Source organism: Gigantopelta aegis, chromosome 4 (assembly GCF_016097555.1).
Source record: "Gigantopelta aegis isolate Gae_Host chromosome 4, Gae_host_genome, whole genome shotgun sequence".
NCBI lineage: Eukaryota > Metazoa > Mollusca > Gastropoda > Neomphalida > Peltospiridae > Gigantopelta > Gigantopelta aegis.
This window is the reverse complement of record NC_054702.1, coordinates 108,172,013-108,192,534: the sequence shown is the minus strand read 5'-3', so window position 1 is coordinate 108,192,534 and position 20,522 is coordinate 108,172,013. Positions and strand designations below refer to the sequence as shown.

Below are 20,522 nucleotides of genomic sequence, written 5' to 3'. Positions count from 1 at the left end.
TCATTGTCATCATTATTATTAAGTACTATGTGTCTGATCTTACCATTTTATATTCTAATTATGTATGTTGTCCAATGTATACCATGCCATGTTTATATGATTCATATATAAATAAATGATTTGATTTGATTTGTTTTATGTTTTATTTAACGACGCACTCATTACATTTTATTTACGGTTAAATGGCGTCGGGCATATAGTTAAGGACCACACAGATGTGAGACACGAAACCCGCTGTCGCCACTTCATGGGCTACTCTTTTCGATTAGCAGCAATGGAGTTTTTTTAATATTCACCATCCCACAGACAGGATATTACATACCACGGCCTTTGTTAAACCAGTTGTAGAGCACTGGTTGGAACGAGAAATAGCCCAATGGGCCCACCGAAGGGAATCGATCCTAGATCGCGCATCAGGCGAGCGCTGTACCAGTGAACTACGTCCCGCCCCCTCGGCCACGTACGAGTCCAAAAATTAGAGTTCGATATAAATGTATAGAATTATATATTATGTCTTTGTTTGGGGTTTTTTTCGCTTTTTACGCAAATAAATTCTTATTCTTACACACATTTTGACATAACCTTCCGGTACAGCCAATCTTCGCAGTACAAAACGCGTTATAATAAATTCAACAATGTTGTGACAACATGTTCAGTCAAGAACACCATGCAGAATGACTGCATCGATTAACATAAGGAAAATGCAGTTTATAATAAGCAACATCACCAAAATTCCATGCAATACGTGCCATCATTCACTACACCATCACGTCGAGCCGCTGACGAGCATAATACATTACGTTTATTCCTAATACAAGTATTTAGGTAGTACTGCTAAAGAAATACATAGTATTATGTCCCCTACCGGACTTAAAAAAAAGAAAAAAAAGAAGATAAATCGCCATGAAAGTCTGTAACAGAACAAAAGTTCAGCTCAGCATCTCAAGGCATTGCAAAAAAAATAATAATAATAAATCCAAAAAACCAAAATTCGTATCTCTTAAGTTCAAGGGCCATAACTCTGTAAAAGAATTGGTTAATCGCCATGAAAATCTGTAACAGTATACATTATATATTAAAGTTATACACAAAATTTCAGCTTAATATCTCAAGGCATTGTGGAAAACTATACGTGGGACAGATGGACGGACTGTGACGGAGATAAAACCTATAGTCCCCTCCGGTTGTCCAGGTAGGGGACTAATAATATCTATCATAAAATCTCAAACTTAATACGTGTTTTTGTACAAGCGCAACTTTAATTCCACTCGATATTCAAATGACGTTTTGAATGGGTATGACGTCGATTCTGAACGACAGCGGGTTTCCTCTTTCAATATCTGTGTGGTCCTATGTCTGACGCCATATAACTGTCAATAAAATGTGTTGAGTGCGTCGTTAAATAAAACATTTTCTTCAGTTCTTCGATTATGAAGTGTCATTAGATTAGATACGCTACCTATTGTATAGGCCTACATCGCTTTCAACAGCGCGGGTGTGTGGGGATGGGGATGGGGGGTGAGGGCACTACAGGGAACATTTTGTTCAGTATCGCGTCGCAATTCACTACGCAAATTTCAGAGATCGCTACACAATTTTAAAACATTAAACAGCAGCTGCTAATCAAATTTTATTTGTCTAGAAATATCGCTAATCACGATTTAAAAAACTAAATGTTCCCTGCACTGATCTCTGTAGTCGGACCTTTAGATCTTTAACGTACGTGCTTCCTACAATGTGTTTTCTGTCATCGTAGTACTTCAAGATAATTATTATGTCCTAAGATAAATCAGGTTCGCATAAATAAATGTAGATATTTAAAATAAATGTATATTGCCGGAGTATTATAAATAAAATGTAACATATTTTTTAAAGGAGTGAATATTTTTAATTTATTAACATTAATTAAATATATATAGTTTTAAGGTATTCACTGCGACCTAGTTATATGCTGTGGATGTCAAAGTAGTTGATAAAATGTGAAGTTATTTTGCGTGTTTGTGGTAAGTTTTACATAACTTTTTGTAGTTTTTCCAACACTTTAAGATGCTTCAAAATACTATTCATTGTTTAATCATAATCGATTGATATGGATTTATCTGTCTTGGTTTGCAACTGGTGATTGTAATGTTTGTGTGCCACCATCACTTCCTTGGACGGGTCGCTTGTTCGTCAACATATCAAAACATACATAAACAGACGTCACATAGCACAGTATTCTTATATTGTGTACCCGAACTAGTCAATTCTTGATGAGTCGGTTGTTTTTAGACAACAGATTGAAAAATATCTTTACAGTTTTTAACATAAAATAAAACCTATTTTGTAGGGTTTTTTTCACCCCGCAAATTATAATGCCAAATGATGCAAATCATGGCAAATGTGGTGAATTCAGTAACCTAGTAGTATTACTGTTATGTCATTTTCAATATATAGTAATACTGAGGCTTTCTGGTGAAAAATAATTTGAGGCTACATCATAAAATCTAGTTCACCAAGGTAAACATCTACGGTCCGTTTTTTAACATTGTGACATTTACTGGACCCGATGTTTACAACTTGAACAGCAAAAACAAGCGTGCAGTTTCCGCCCAGATTTCAGGCGGAATCGATACAACCATGGAATTAATTATTTCGTGGCGAAATATGAGATGTACCAATAAATATAAACACTTACTGTATAAAGAAAACTTCCCGAGTCACGTTTTACGCATAAATAGACAGTTTGTCCAAGTAGTAATCCTGCATCAATCCAATTTTCAGTTACGAACAAAATCTCGAATATTCCCGCCGGCCATTGTGAGCATATTTAAAATGTGATTGAAAACTGTTGGTGGAATCGGATTATTTTTATTATTATTCGTCTCGGGTTCACGAGTTTATTCCACGATATTTAATGGAATATCACGTTTAATAATAATAAATAAATAAACTTAATTAATGAATAAGGTAATATTTTTTAAAAATCAATTAATTGATAATAAATTAATAATAACAATTAAATTTAACTGAATAAAACCCCTAAAATAACTAATGACCAGTAATTATAGCTAAAAAAAAGAAATGAAATTAAAACAAAAAAGAAGTGAAAAAAAAAAGAGAAAAACATTTGAAACACATGTAAGCAATGGCCTGTAATAATAATATTTAAAAACAATTACTAAAGGAAATAATAATTTTGGAAAAAGTAAATATATGAAGGCCTTAAAATAAGTAATGACCTGTACTAACAATCATTATTTTTTTAATAATAATAAAAAAGAATAATACACCCCAAAACTTTAATGTGATAATATTATTAACAATGCATATAATGCAACCCACACAAAGCACATATGTAGAAACAAAAATAACAAAATAAATAAATTTAATAATCAATTCCATTCAATTCCGCAATATTTCTTTTTACTGACTGGGTGTACGTAAAATGCTTGATACGAATAAATCTCGTTCTGCAAACTTTTCATTCCGCATTTTCGATGTGCCAGGATAAAAATAGCTTTCAAATGTTTAAATGTGTCATCTTCAAACATCTAATCCTGGAAAGGTTACCAAAGGTATTGTACTTAATATTTTTGTCTAAAATTTATTAAAATATGTTGTTGTACGTATTGAGGCTCTTAAATAAAGCACATATGCCTGATTTTATTAAATCGTGATTGCAAATGGAAAATTCGATCCAATGGATAAACGTTACGGCACAGCAATAAACATCACAATAATAAATATCGTGCCGGAGACGTTTATCTTGATGAACTACATAAAATCATACTCACAGAAACAGGCAAGTTTCAGTAAAGTAAAGTTTGTTTTATTTAACGACACCGCTAGAGCACATTGATTTTTTATCTTATCATCGGCTATTGGACGTCAAACATATGGTCATTCTGACACTGTATTTTTAGAGGAAACCCGCTGTCGCCACATAGGCTACTCTTTTTACGACAGGCAGCAAGGGATCTTTTATTTGCGCTTCCCACAGGCAGGATAGCACAAACCATGGCCTTTGTTGAACCAGTTATGGATCACTGGTCGGTGCAAGTGGTTTACACCTACCCATTGAGCCTTGCGGAGCACTCACTCAAGGTTTGGAGTCGGTATCTCGATTAAAAATCCCATGCCTCGACTGGGATCCGAACCCAGTACCTACCAGCCTGTAGACCGATGGCCAGCCACGACGCCAACGATTTCCACGAAACCCGGCATCATTTGGCATTATCATCTAGCGTAGCGCGGTGTTTCGATTAATACTAGTATTAATAATAACTATATTTAATGATTTGCTCCAGCGACAAACTGGCCGTGTAGAAATTTAGTGACCTTCTGATAAACTAGGGAAGGGAATGTTTACCGATACTGATGGATTTTACTGCCAAATCAAATGATTAAATATGTCAGTAAGATCTCGTTGCGTTTCGTTATTTTTTGTAAGTGGTCACTGGGAACTTCACGGGTTTCCGCTAAAAACAATGTCAGAATGACCATGTGTTTGGCGTCCAATAGCCGATGATATTAAAGACAGAAATCAATGTGCTCCAGTGGCGTCGTTAAATAAAACAAACTTTACTTTTCAACATTCGTTTGAGCATCCTGAGCATTTGTACTGCATTTCTATTCATTGGACCAATTGATTGCTTCAAACCAAGTGTGTACTTTAATACTGGATGTGTATGTATTCTCCCACAGATAGGTTAGCACCATGTTGCCCTCAAAATCAAAATGCCTTGCCTTTTATAAATTTATAAGTTGCCCATGTAAAAAGAAGCCTTTAAACACACCTATGTGGATAGTACTACATATTTGCTTTTTTTAATTAAGTTATGAAATAGATATAGAAAATAAAATGGCCATACGATTTTTGTCCTTTTGAAAATTGTATAATAGGGGAAAAAAAGCCTTTATATTTAAAACTGCACATTCAATATGCCCCCAAAACGTCACTTTACCATGCCTTACTTCATTTCTAGGGAAAACACTGTGATGAATGGTATTGTTGGTTTGCATAATGCATTTCTATACATGCAGAGGTTATTTTGGATACCGGTAGTCAACACCTTTATTTAAATAAAATTATTTTCCAAAATAAAATGTTTTTCCTACCTACCTACCCTATATTTTTCCAGCATGTAATAGGAAACAAGTTAAAAAAAAATCCGGCCTAATGAATTTTCAATGGACGAAATATTTCTAATCAAGATTTTTAAATCAAAATCTTCCCTGACTCACCTGGATAGGTTTACAGTAAAAGATATTAATACATTTTATTTGACACTAAATGTGATTGCTCACCATTGAAGGAGAATGATCTACAGCTCGCCTCGATTTTGCTCATGGCGAAGACTGTCGGGTTCTAAATATTTACACTGTCTTTATTAAAATGAAACCATAGCATCTATACGTGCTTGCAGACTGGCATATCAATGTTTCCAGTAAAAAAATAAATTAATAAAAAGTAAAAATACTTTGCAGCTTAAAGGTAATGTTTATACACTTATTCCCCACTCTTTGGATCACAAACTATGAATATGCAGGCCTGGTGCTTATAAAATTGTTATAGAGTCTTGACTCGAAACTAATAGTGTGAGACATGAATGTCATGGTAATGCCAAACAAATGTATACATGTGTGTGACGTCATCTGTGATTGAATCTGAATTGAATTCTAATAAAAGTTTTATAACCACGGGCCCAGGTTTTCATTTAAAAAATTGAGGACTGACATTGTTGTTTTGCATTATGATAACATATATTCTCTAAGTAAATAGCTATATTTATTTGCATATGCTCATCAGAATATGACGACTGGGGAGTTGGGTTGCGGGGACCTGTATATTAATTTGACAAGGACCCTCTTCCTCCCCCCTCCAATTTCTGTGATTTATTAGGGGCTTTTTATTAGCCAACACACATATCGTAAGTCAGTTATATGTCAGTCAGTTTTTGTAGAGTGGCAAATAATTTTTTTCACGAATTAAACGAAAATGCCCGAATATCAATTTTTGCCCCAATGCAAAGGGCATGGGGTTGAGGCATAACTATTGCTATATTAAAACAATTTTTTAAACCTTTTGTTTTCTCAGTCGGTTGTGGTTGGTGGTGAGCCATGGTAGTAATGAATAATTTAATTTACACTATTCTCAAAGTGTGAAACTGGCCTCGGTGGCGTCGTGGCTAGGCCATCGGTCTACAGGCTGGTAGGTACTGGGTTCGGATCCCAGTCGAGGCAGGGGATTTTTAATCCAGATACCGACTCCAAACCCTGAGTGAGTGCTCTGCAAGGCTCAATGGGTAGGTGTAAACCACTTACACCGACCAGTGATCCATAACTGGTTCAACAAAGGCCATGGTTTGTGCTATCCTGCCTGTGGGAAGTGCAAATAAAAGATCCCTTGCTGCTAATCAGAAAAAGTAGCCTATGTAGTGGCGACAGCGGGTTTCCTCTCAAAATCTGTGTGGTCCTTAACCATATGTCTGATGCCATATAACCGTAAATAAAATGTGTTGAGAGAGTGTCGTTAAATAAAACATTTCTTTCTTTCTTTCTCAAAGCACGAAATGCCTTTTGCAAGTCTACCAACATACAACGTCTGTTATTGATGAGTGTACATGCATACAAATAACAATCTAAAACTAACATGTGAAAAGTTGAAAACAAGTGACTAAAGTAGTGTCGGAAATAGAATAAAAATGATTTTCGTCAATTATTTCTTTCATATTAAACTGACAAGTAAATATTTTGTAAATACCTATTTAATGATAGTGTACCTAATTTAGCATTTACTTGTTTGGGCTCTCATTGATGTACAAAGTGGTGTAATTAAAATAAAGATGTCAGTAAACAGCAGATTTGTGACCTTTATTGGAACAGACTATAACAAACTTTTATGATATGTGTCAATTTCATTTACCTTGTACATCAATGAAAGCCAAAACAAGTAAATGCTAAATTAGGTAGACTATCATTAAATAGATATTTACAAAATATTTACTTGTCTGTTTAATATGTAAGAAATAATTGATGAAAATAATTTTTATTCTATTTTCGACAGTACTTTAGTATTAACACAGTGTGGGTGCAAAGTGAGGTACAATGCAGAATACAGAGGACTGGAGCAAAATGGTGTTATATGGAATAAAACAAAACAAACATCACAGTTTAGAAACTAAATTAACAATAAAATTACTAGGATTTGCATGTACAAGATGTACTTATTTAAAAAAAAAAAGAGGAAACTAGCGACAGACTTTCTAGAGGTGTTCAGCATTTATTCACAATTGTACAATGTGTAAGGCAACAAACATCTAAATCAGTATTATTTCAGATGTTTAAGTTTTTTGTTGTTGTGCTACCACCCACTGTCCTGTAGCCTGCGATTAAGATTATAAGAAATGGGATGTGTGACAGTTTACTTAACGGTAAAGCATGGTTCTTTCTGTAAGTGTAAAATATATGTGAATATTATAATAAAATTTAAAAACAAGTCTGAATTAACATATAATTCACAATCTGAATGATAAGTTTGTTATTTGTTTCATTTGCCAATATGCTGTAAAATTCATTGATACCAGTGGCAGTATTCATCGACCGAAAGTGACTCAAAAATTAAAATATGAATGACATGTGCACAATTAAGAACAATGGGGTTGTAAGTGGATGACAGTTTATATATACTCTTCAAAAAAAGAAACGCAAAAGGGTACAAATGGGTTATAACTCCGATTTTATGTTTCCTACTGGTTCATGCTTTGTGAATATAAGGTCATTGCATGTCCCAAACACATTCCCACGGTTACATTCGATAAAATGCAGCTACTGTAAAATAAAGTTTCAAAATGTGAATATTCGCAAAAACGCAGCCACGTGCAAACCATGTCACCACTGCACGTGCGTTGTCTGCACGTGCAACATGAACACCGACAGTATAAAAGTGCAGGGTGTTCGCTTGCCTGGCCTCTGTATCTGGCCGACAGTTGACAATCCAGGACATGCCACGTCTCAGTGAACCGCAGAGAAACAATGCCATCGGCCGACTAGACGCAGGCGAATCCAGAACGGCCGTTGCCAGGGCATTCCATGTGTCCCCAAGCACCATCTCCAGACTGTGGGACCGTTACCAGCAACATGGATCAACACGTGACCTCCCTAGATCCGGTCGACCATGGGTCACTACCCCCGGGCAGGACCGCTACATCCGGGTATGCCACCTTCGGGACCGATTGACTACTGCCACCTCCACAGCCGCAGCAATACCAGGTTTGCGCAGGATATCCGACCAGACCGTACGGAACCGCCTACGTGAGGTAGGAATTCGTGCCAGACATCCAGTTCGAGGTGTCATCTTAACACCACAACACCGTCGACTCCGACTGCAGTGGTGCCAGATTCATCGACAATGGCCTCAACTGCGATGGAGACAGGTGTGGTTCAGTGACGAGTCCCGATTTCTGCTCCGACGTCATGATGGAAGATGTCGCATGTATAGGCGTCGTGGTGAACGTTATGCGTCAAACTGCGTGCAGGAAGTGGACAGATTCGGCGGGGGTAGTGTCATGGTGTGGGCAGCCATCTCACACACTGGCAGAACTGACCTGGTCCACGTGCAGGGCAACCTGAATGCACAGGGCTACATTGACCAGATCCTCCGGCCACACATCGTTCCAGTTATGGCCAACGCCAATGCAGTGTTCCAACATGACAACGCCAGGCCTCACACAGCACGTCTCACAACGGCTTTCCTACAGAACAACAACATTAATGTCCTTCCTTGGCCATCGATATCACCGGATTTGAACCCAATTGAGCATCTATGGGACGAGTTGGACAGACGCCTGCGACAACCACAGCCCCAGACCCTGCCCGAGCTGGCAGCAGCCTTGCAGGCCGAGTGGGCCACCATCCCCCGGGACGTCATCCGTACTCTGGTTGCTTCAATGGGCAGGCGGTGCCAGGCAGTTGTCAACACACGCGGAGGCCACACCCGGTATTGACTCCAGATGACCTTGACCTTGGTGGTGTGTCCTATCACTTACTCACAATGGACTAGAGTGAATTGTGAACAATCCTCCAACATTTGGTAATTATCGGACTCACCGTTCAATAATTAAATCAATTCTCCAAATGTTACGACAATTTGGTTTTGCGTTTCTTCTTTTGAAGAGTATATATGGCATAGTTGGTCCGCACTAATGTGCCAGTTCAATCTTTATCTTTTAATTATACAATCAAAGTGTCAGAATATATTTAATGCAGTATAAATAAATTATAGTATAATTAAAATAATTTTCTTTAATAACGGTATATTTTTTATTAAGAAATCTGTCACCAAGACCTAATGCCCTCCTTTCAAACCCAAGTACAGGGCACAATAATTCACACGCAAACAGCCATTCTGTTCGCATGTCGGTTACGCAAAATTATATTTATGCGAACCGCAAATCGGTTACGTTGTTACCTGTAGACGTTTAGAAATTAAAACTTGCAAACTTCACGATTACAGGAAGTTTATTATACAGTTCAGTATTGTAATTTCGAGACCCTAAGGTTTGACTATTATTCCGGCAAATGTTTTTGACTGGTCTTTTAGTACTTGATGCGCAGCAAAATTGTACACAATGTTATATTGCAACAGTTGTTACTTGCAACCAGTGTAAACTAAATGCTTAATATAGAGTCAAGCTACTTCTATTTTATCTCTAAAGGAATATAACCCACAGGTTACGCAAATATAATTTACGTAACCGGACAATTGGTTATCTAGGTAAAAAAAAAACATGTGAACAGACTTCCGGTTAGCTCAGATTTCGAAATATTGTCCCCTGAAGTAAATCAGTATAGGTTTTTTCTTTTGGATTAAGCCATTCGGCACTAGAAAAGGGTAGTATGTTTTGTCAATATAAATTACAGAGAAAATTTTATTAAACTATCAGAATGATCTCTCTCTCTCTACAAATATCTCATCATCAGGCTGACCATAACACTTCAAGTGACTAGTAGGACTATGTTGAACATTTTATTAAAAATAAGATATCCATACTGCACCATAGCCATGGTTCAACAATGTATAAGCTGTCATCCTCCCCTCTCAGTCAAAAACAGTCAACAGAGTTAAATGAACTAGTTGGAACACACTTAATATATACATGCATTTTCAATCATGCCCGATGGCATCGAGATTCAGATACTTAATAGTAATGTGCAGTTACTGTTTTAATATGTGCATTCTGTTTTCAGTTCACAAAATATATATTTATTTTAACAATAAGGAAAAAAATACAATATAATCCACGGTAAAAAAAAATTCTTTGGAGAATGAAAATTTCTGCAGCAATATCCACGGCATTGCCGATTGCCGTGGGCAGTTGCAGGTGTTTCGTGTGTATGATAACTATTAATAAATTACCAATAAGAGTAACCTATTTGTGCTTATAAAATTAGTTGTTTCAGTCATGACCAAATTAAGTATTTAATTAGTATGCCCCACATGTGCAGCTTAAAATGGACGTCGGTTTAGGTTTGGAAGATCAGTGAACAAAAGTTAACATGAATAAAACAATGGTTTAATGACTCTTGCTTGCTTTTAGGACCATATAGTGTGTCAATCTTAAGTCATTACAATAGGGTATTAATTTTGTTACTGTTCTTAGTTTTCATTTATTAATACCGTATAACCGGGGGGGGGGGGGAATGTGGATTTTTATTTTTGTGGTTTTCGAGGATAAGTGGGCATCTTTGAAAATATCAACAAATTCTATGAAAAATATTCATTGTCATCAACATAATAAACTGACAATTTACAACAGTATTTTATTTGCTTCCACGCACATAAACAAAACTACATGAAAATAGTGTATTCAAGACATGAAACTTTTAATGTTGATTATATATGGAATAGAATTATCAATTAATCTAAACCACGAAAATAAAACACACATTTGACAGTTGATAAACCTTTCAAGAAAATAAGAAACATCGAAATGTTTTCAGTCCTGAGACCACAAACATTTTTGATTTATGGTATACTTTTTTCCATGTTTGCATCATCATCTTAGACTTGAGTGTGGGCACATTAATAGCGGATTTAAAAAAATAAAAGAAAATAAGTACTAATAATAATGTTTAAAAAAAAATTATTCACAGACTTTTTTATATTTGCCTGTGGTTGTAGTCTTAGAAGTATTTTGGCATTGACATACTGTAAAAAAAATAGGTTTGTTTTGGTTAAGGTGCATTATTTAAAACCAACTAAAATGTTCAGAATAATTAAAGATGGCTAGATCATGTAGTTGAGCATTTAGTTGGTCATTGATTTTTCAATACAGATCTGTCCTTACAATAAATTGTTTTATCATATTAAAATAAAATTCACAATTGGCAAAGTTGACAAGTGATAGAGAACGTTTGCTACAGAAATTGAATTACTGTATTGCACTGTAACTCTGTTGAAGGTGATGGCAACGGTTGTTTACTAGTGGTCAATATTGGCCCTGGCCAGGAGAGGTTTTGTTTGTGGCCGACCTCCAACATCCATCAACATTGTAGTACAGTGTTGTGATGTCCTTGTGGAGATGCCAGGCACATTTCCCAGGTGTACACAGAATCTGTCAACTTTCCAGCATACATACATGTACATTATGCTATACACAAGAATGATCCATGTGTGTGGGATATTAAAAATACACAGAAATTCATGAAATGTTTATTCAGTGTGTATTTTCTATCGCAACTAAAGTTTTAAAATTATTGTTTGAAGTAACAATGGACAACTAATGAAAACCACTCTGTTCTACTATATAAAATAAAACCCATGCCAATTGTCGAATGTGTATAAATAAAGGTTAATATATTTTGTCAAAGAAACTGTTGAATTTTTTTTTTAAACGGAAGTATACTGATGTAAATACCAGTAATCTTTTCAACTGATGACCATGTTTGTTACACATATTTTATTCCTGCATCCATCCCCTCCTTCTCCTCTCTCCTCCTCCCCCCCGAAGCTTCAGACAAAAGGATTATTTCTAAATATTGGTGCATACCTCATAAGTGTCAATTACTAAAGGGCTGGCTGCTAATGAGCATGTTTACTGCCTGAATAGCATTCACGAGTAAGATTTACCTCTGTTGGAGAGGATATACTGAACTGACCATTCTTGATATACCCACTGGTCCACAACTACATGTTGTACTTACAACAAAATCCATGGTATGTGTTCTTACGTCTACAAAACTACTTGGATCAACTATGAGGTGAATTTACGATGCCTGTTTTTCTTAATCACAGATGTTTATAAATGCATTGTAAATGTATGTAGTTACACGTGTGTAAGACATAAACAGTCTTTATAAATTCAGCCCTACATGTTCCTGTATACCCTGTAAGTTAATAGTCTAGAATAAATCTGAGTTACTAATACTATATGTTAAAAACTTAAACTGCTTGCTGGCTAATTAAGTATTGGTTTTCCTTAACCTAGCTAAAACTGAAATCTTGAGTAACTTGACTAATATATGATTTACAATTCAGTAGTGATTTCTGAAACATTTAGTGAAACGTGACCTACTAAACAGAATGTTTCCTGTAAAATTAATATCTAAGTTACTTTATTCAATGTTTTTAGAATTTAGATAATGTAATATAAAAAAATTTTCAATTGATTTTGTTGGCTCTATCTCCAGTTTACAAGTAGATCACACACAATGTTTTTTACTGTTCGCTGAAAGCAGAGTACTTCTGTTTAATTTACTATAGAATGCATGTTTAAATAAGTCGATATCTAGGTGACATGGTTACCATTTAGAATGTGAAATCTTTGTCATTGAAATGTTTTTTTCGGGATTTTTGTCTGGACAAAATGTTGTGGAAATCTAAAGGTAATTAAAGAGAGGAGAGTAAAGTAACAGTTGTTCAGACTTCTTAAGTTTAAAGAACTTTTTTCATAATTTCTGTTTTTGTTTTTACTTTAGGTCTAAGTATGGTGCTTCCAGCTCGTTCCTTGCCTCTGTGATGTTGGAATAAAACCTAGAGTGATGGGAACAAATTCCTCACTTCCAGACCGTGGTCAGTCGGCTCCGAAGTCTCCATTTGCCCGTCTTTCTGCGGTGTACGGTGTTTCCGATGGAGAACTCAGTTCACGGGAGAAAAAGAAAAAGGCCTCCAAATTTGCCACCTTGCGGCGTAAGCTAATACGAGTTCGACGACACAGTAGATCATTAGATTACGGGAAATCTTTACGGGAATTAATATCGTCTTGGCATGTGCGAGATGTTAGTGCCCTTGTTCAGGAATATGAGGCACTGGTATCGCTCAAAGAACTTGCACTGGCTGCAAACCTAGCTCGGCCTAATGCCAGCACACTTCGGCAAGACTTGTCCACATTATATGACTGGAAATTATGTACAGATGTTGATTTATTATATAAGGGAACATGTTTCCCTGCCCACCGATCTTTGCTTGCAATTAGGAGTCCATTTTTCCGTGATCTATTGTCGCGGTATCCAGACTATGGTGTATCAGTCCCGGTAAAGTTAAAAACCTCAGGTGTGGATGTGACACTGTTTTCTGCATTGCTGCGATATTTGTATACTGATGAACTGAATACGCAAGAGCTCAATTTGGAGAACAGCGAGATACTTCAAAAGCTGGCTTTGGAGTTTGGTGTGCCTAATGCCGTGGAGCATGACCTTAGGACTCTGTTGGAGACCGGGGAATACAGTGATGCTGTCCTCGTGTTCTCCACGGAAACCGAACAGTACGACTTGATGACTGCTAGCACCAGTGATGCCTCGCATGCTATGCAGTACTCTAACAGGACTTCTAGGCTCGAATTCCCATGCCACAAGGCCATCCTGGCAGCTAGGTCACCTTTTTTCAGGAACTTGATAATCCGTCGAGCCCGTTCTGGTGAGGAGCTTACGGAGCGGGCATTGCACACTCGTTCACGGATAGTGTTAGATGAGTCTGTGATCTCTCGACGGTACGCTCGCGTCCTGTTGAACGCAATCTATCAGGACTGTGTGGACTTGTCGTGCATCGTCCGAGGCAGCTCGAGTATGTGCAGTCTGAGCGAGGTGCAGGCCATGGTGTCCAGCGGCAAGTGTCAGATGACCATGGTGGATGAGGCCATGGAGATCTACCAGATCGGGCAGTTCCTCGATTTTACTGTGCTCTCTCAAGGTAGGTGATCCAGTTCCTCCATTTCACTGTGCTCTCTCAAGGTAGGTGATCCAGTTCCTCCATTTCACTGTGCTCTCTCAAGGTAGGTGATCCAGTTCCTCCATTTCACTGTGCTCTCTCAAGGTAGGTGATCCAGTTCCTCCATTTCACTGTGCTCTCTCAAGGTAGGTGATCCAGTTCCTCCATTTCACTGTGCTCTCTCAAGGTAGGTGATCCAGTTCTTCCATTTCACTGTGCTCTCTCAAGGAGGTGATCCAATAAAACAGTTAAAGTTTACATCATTTTATAATGATATTTATGTTGAGGATGTGATGCTTAATTATTAACAAGAATTATCAGCGATGTCAGTTTTTAGATTTTACAATACTCTCACATGGTAATATTTATATTTAGGGCTATATTTAGCCAGAAATAAGTGGGGTGACTACCAAAAACAATCAGGGCACAGTAATAGAGGGTCTTCTACAGGTGCACAAAAATAGCACTTTTAAACTAAAGATTGCTACCTATTCATATTTTTCTGTGGATGCAACTGCCTGCTCCCCTTGCACCCCTGCTAGATACAACCCTGATATGTCTGTAATCCTGAGACTGGTATATCAAAGACCATAGTATGTGGGGAAGTGCATATAAAAGATTGCTTCCTGTTGGTGAAACAACAGGTTTCCTCTGATGACTACATGTTTATGTATGTGTCAGAATTACTAGTAGTATTAAATGTGTGTTTGACGTCCAGTGGCTCATCATTAGTTGATCTGTGTGCTTTAGTGATGGTGTTAAATAAAACAATCTTACTTTTACAGGTTTTATATGTTTTATTTAAGGTGGCTTATAGAGATTGTCATTCATAATTGGACAACCAAATGTAATTTCTTTTAGAGTGTGCATAACGTTATGATTCCTCAGCTATAGCATCTGTTACACTCCATCGATTATGACTATAAATTCATTGAAATGTAAACATTCAACTGTAAATATTCTTCTTTGATAAATAGTCAGCCTGTGATGTAGTGTCTCAAAGCGTCATAAACTGAATCCATACGGACAGACAGACATGTATTCATGATATGTTTGTTAATGAGTCTACAGTCTATTGGGCCGTTTATAGCTTACTTTAAAAAAAAATGTATGTCCATGTTCTTTCCTTTGTCAAATTGAAGCTACGTTCCTATATGTATGTTTTCTGTTAATGTATTGGATCAATCCGCAAATTTGTGTGCTTATAATGAAGGTATATAGAAAATAATTTCAAAAGGACGCAGTAAGAACATTGGTCAGTTTAGACTTCTTGCCTATAGTAATGATAATGTTTTCTTCAGTATGACATCATTGCTTTGTAGAATTCAGCAGCTAACCAACTGTTTAAGGTATCAGGGCTTGCATTGTCAGTAACCCAATTAGCCATTGGCTAATTAAAAAAAAAATGGCTAATAAAATTTGAGAATGGCTAAAAATTTATCTAAGTAATTTCTATCTTCTTATGTGAACAAACAGTTATATAATCTATCCAAGACCTCAAACATAATAATAGGGTCATTCCATGCCAAAACAACCAAATTCCAGAAATCTTCCCAGGTGACCATCTCCAATTTTGATGAAATTTCACCCATTTGTGCATCTATATAAATGATGGATGCATGCAAACTTTTAAGTCCAAATACTAAGTAGTTTTGAAATTATGACTGGTCAAATGCAGGGCCCGTTGACCCATTTTTTGCACTCGCGACTGTGTCAAGTGATTTCGGATGATTTTTGAATGCTAGTAACTTTTTTAATTATAAAGATATCAAGTTGCAATTTGCTGTATTAGCTAATTCATACCTGGAGAATCTATAATTGTACTCATTTTGTACATATCTGGCATAGTTTCTGTCCTGAAGACCCCTAAAGTCATTCAGAAATGATATTTTTTAAATTTTGGGGACTTTTACTCACTGATTATTTATCACAGATACAAACTGTTATTTGATTTGAAGTATATACCTATAGATGTTTCTTAATGAGAAAGCTTATCTGAATAAAAAAATTTTTATTAATGTGTAGTTAGGATCCAAAGTTGGGAAGAAAAAATAAAGTGTGAAAAATATACCTGCATACCAGGGGTGGTTTGACCACGTGGGCAATTACCCAGCATCATGAGCTTTTAACACGAGTAACTCATGTGCATAGCTATATATGTACAAAGTTTTGACTTTGTGGCTCAACTCCTTGATAGTTAAATGAACTTACATTTAAAACCCCCGTACAAGAGCTCATGAACGAAGTAAACATTTGCATTAGTGCACAAAAACTGCACTTTTTCATTTTTTTAAATCAAAATGTATCCAGAAAGATCTGAAAAATACTAGTAATTATCCCCTAGCGATGAGTCGAGATGATAGTCTTAATGTACACACATACTTGTTTGTATACATGTATGTAACGCACAACACCACCACTCTTCCAATTTCATTTCTCATCTAATTTTCATATTTCACCTATAGGAACTTTTAATATGACTGAGTAACTAATATGAATTTGCTATATGCCTATATATGTATACATATATGTACCAAATTTTCATTGATTTTAGTGTGAAATGTTTTAAGGTTAACAAATCTGCAACCCTAAAAATGATGTCGAGAGTAGTCACACATTGTATGAAAAACGACTCGTCCCGATGGGATATTTATTAACATTTAAAAAAAGGTTCATTTACATGTACCTATCAAGGAGTTGAACCACAAAGTTTAAATTTGGTACATACATACCAAATATGTATTAGTTAATCATATTAAAAGCTTATGGTGCTGGATAATTGCTCACATGGTCAAACCACCCCTGGTATGCAGGTATATTTTTCACATTTTATATTTTTTTCTCAACTTTGGACCCTAACTACACATTAATATTTCATTTGATTCAGATAAGCTTTCTCATAAAGAAACATCTATAGGTATATACTTCAAATCAAATAATAGTTTGTATCTGTGATAAATAATTAGGGAGTAAATTTGGTCTCCCAAAATATAAAAAATATCATTTCCGAATGATAAAAAACTAAACTTTAGGGGTCTCCAGGTCAGAAACTATGATAGATATGTACAAAATGGGCTTCTAGAATTTTTATAAAATCCACTAGCCATGGGATCAGTGATTTTAAAAATTTACTAGCCTTGATTAAAAATTCACTAGCCCTACTTTATTTTAAGTTAATATAATTTTACTAAATAATAGTAATAATCAGATATGTCACCTAAACAGCGAGATGGAGCTTAAAAATACCAACATTGGGGGGTTGGGGTGGGGTCAGAATATTTATATTTACAAAATAGACGTAACTACAACATTTGACAAAAAAGATTCACTAGCCGTTGGGCAAGGCAATAGTATTTATTTACTAGCCCAACATTGAATATCACTAGCCATGGGAGTGGGGCTACCATAATCTAGAAGCCCTGGAGTACCATTATAGATTCTCCAGGTATGAATTAGCTAATACAGCAAATTGTAGCTTGATAGCTTTATAATGAATTAAGTTATTAGCATTCAAAAGGTGCCCGAAATCACATGACAGTCGCAAATGTCAAAAATGGGACAACCATTTGATCAACCATAATTTCAAAACTAATTAGAATTTGACCCTAAAATTTTGCATGCGTCCATTATTTATATGGAAGTATAAATGGGTGAAATTTTATAAAATTTGGAGATGGTGACCCGGGAACCTCTGGTTTGCTTATTTTAATAATCACGGTTATTAATTTTAACAGCATGTGTTTAACATGTACGAAAGCAAATATCTGTAGCCTGTCTTTCTAACTTTGTAAAGTCTTTGAACCAAAGCAATAAAAACTGACCGACAATGCATGTCAATTCAATACAGATGCTAGTTCAGGGCCGAATGACAAGTAGGCTTTCCCAAGCTGTGTTTGTGAATATAGGTCACAGTCAGCTGAGACCGCAGGTATCAAGAGACATTGTTGTGGACATTAAACAATAAAATTACACACAAGTAAATGTTGATGTAAATTTGTCAAAAAATAATAGATGTTCGCATCAATTAATACTTAACTGCGGTTTCATTTATTTCCTTTGTCTTTGTTAATTTTGCACCCATGGTTGAGAGCACGCATGCAGGTCATGATTGCAGGAAATGAACATGCAGCATTGATACAAATTGCAGTTAAATGTACATTGAATAAAATTAATTTACAATAATTATGACATTTGCTCAATAAAATATTATATATAAAAAGTTAGGTGGTTTTAAATAGACTGTAAAATTTCAATTTCATTATCGGTTTTTTTAATTTTATCAAAAAAAAAGACATAAATGGATTAGTTGTAAAAGGTTAGTTTGTTTTATTTAATGACACCACTAGAGCACATTGATTTATTAATCATCGGGAAATAGTTGTACATAATAACATGTGAAGTCAGCATTGTTAGTCTGAAATTGACAAAAGCAACAACATGGCACAAATTACGAAATTGTTGGGGTGGGGAATTGATGGGTTACTTTATAAGAATAATAATAATAATAAAAGTAAAGTTTGTTTTATTTAACGACGCCGCTAGAGCACATTGATTTTTTATCTTATCATCGGCTATTGGACGTCAAACATATGGTCATTCTGACACTGTTTTTAGAGGAAACCCGCTGTCGCCACATAGGCTACTCTTTTTACGACAGGCAGCAAGGGATCTTTTATTTGCGCTTCCCACAGGCAGGATAGCACAAACCATGGCCTTTGTTGAACCAGTTATGGATCACTGGTCGGTGCAAGTGGTTTACACCTACCCATTGAGCCTTGCGGAGCACTCACTCAGGGTTTGGAGTCGGTATCTCGATTAAAAATCCCATGCCTCGACTGGGATCCGAACCCAGTACCTACCAGCCTGTAGACCGATGGCCTGTCACGACGCCACCGAGGCCGGTAATAATAATAATAATAAAGCAATTCAAACCAACATAAAGAATGCTATTTTAAAGAAATAATGAGCTCTGCAGCACTTTCTCTTGCCCTTGGGATTTTTCACTTACCCGACTTCAACTTTTTCAGATTGTAAAGTAAATACATTTATCAATATCCAAACAACAATACTGTGACAAAACATTTATTTTAGACATAGAACAATATTTTAGTGTCGGTCAATAAAATAAAATATCATTCATTTAAAACATAGACATGCAGATTACAGTTCCTTCCTTCTACCCGGACTGTCAATATAACATTATTTTCATATACATTGTACCTTAACATCTAGTCATTCCACCATACTGCCGATGAAATTCATCATGTTCCAGGTGTGTAGGTCTATTGAAAAAAAGAAAGATATATATACTAGTCAGCTGGGTTAGTAAATATAAAAATACATAGACTACAGATATTATCACTAGCCCGAGATTCTTTTCCTTAAATTTTGTGAACATTTTTGTTCCATATATAAAATAAACTGTTTGTCAGCATGGTTTTATTTTGCAACTAAAACAAAAAAGTAGTGGGGAAAAAAACAACATAGTTCAAAATAAACTCACTCGGAACACCTCAACCGAAGTGTAAGTAAGAATCAAATGGCCAAGTTATTTCAAAGGCATCAATATCGGAAGTCCTCACGTAATGTCACATCCTACAATAAGAACGGCCGACATCATGGTAATTGTGTTTATTTGTAATCCGGGTTAACTTTAACAAACAATTTATCTTAATTCTCATTTTGATACAAAGAAACAAATTTCCAATCACAGTGTTAACAGTATATCTATCTTTTGTCTCGGAAATGAACGAAAATAGCGGATATCGAAAACCACTGGAGATACCTTATTGGTACAAATAATAAATCCATAGTTCAAACAAATAATAAACATAGATGACTTTTGCAGAAGACCTACGTGTACAAGAAAACACTATGTGGATGCGGTAAAATTGGCATTAGGCCCTATATTCACAGACAAACAGAAGCTGGACTAAAAATGGCAAATAAATATTTTTGTCACCAGGTGGGCAACCTGGGACCAGGGGTTTGACTTGCCCATCAGTATTTTCAGTTGCCAGGAGCGATCAGGTAACCATTAAGATCGAACCCTAGCTCTGTTTGGAAAAACATATTAGCTCTCAAATGTTTGTTTGGGGGAAAAAAAGGAAGAAGAAAGGAAAGTAAAAACAACACCTTCCATAAACATCCACCGCTAAAACATCTTAAGTAATATATTGACTGCCGCTACCCCCATAGCTGTCTTTGATTTTGATCCGGGAATATGTTCAGATTAGCTGAAAAAGATACATTTTCATATATATAAGTATTTTCTACGGTACTGCTCAAAACAATTATGGCAAATAAAAATCCCTTTTGGCTAAGGTATTTTTGA

The 20,522-nt window shown here is 36.0% G+C and overlaps 1 protein-coding gene across 1 annotated transcript in view; it reads left to right on the top strand.

The window, feature by feature from the left end:
- The first annotated feature begins 1,943 nt into the window (after positions 1 to 1,943).
- Positions 1,944 to 20,522, top strand: part of LOC121371711 (BTB/POZ domain-containing protein 7-like) — a 29,901-nt gene continuing 11,322 nt past the window's right edge. The window contains exons 1-2 of the mRNA XM_041497806.1: positions 1,944 to 2,003; positions 12,961 to 14,170. Of these exons, the coding sequence (XP_041353740.1) occupies positions 13,024 to 14,170 (1,147 nt within the window). The 5' untranslated portion in view covers positions 1,944 to 2,003; positions 12,961 to 13,023. The remainder of the gene's footprint in view (positions 2,004 to 12,960; positions 14,171 to 20,522) is intronic.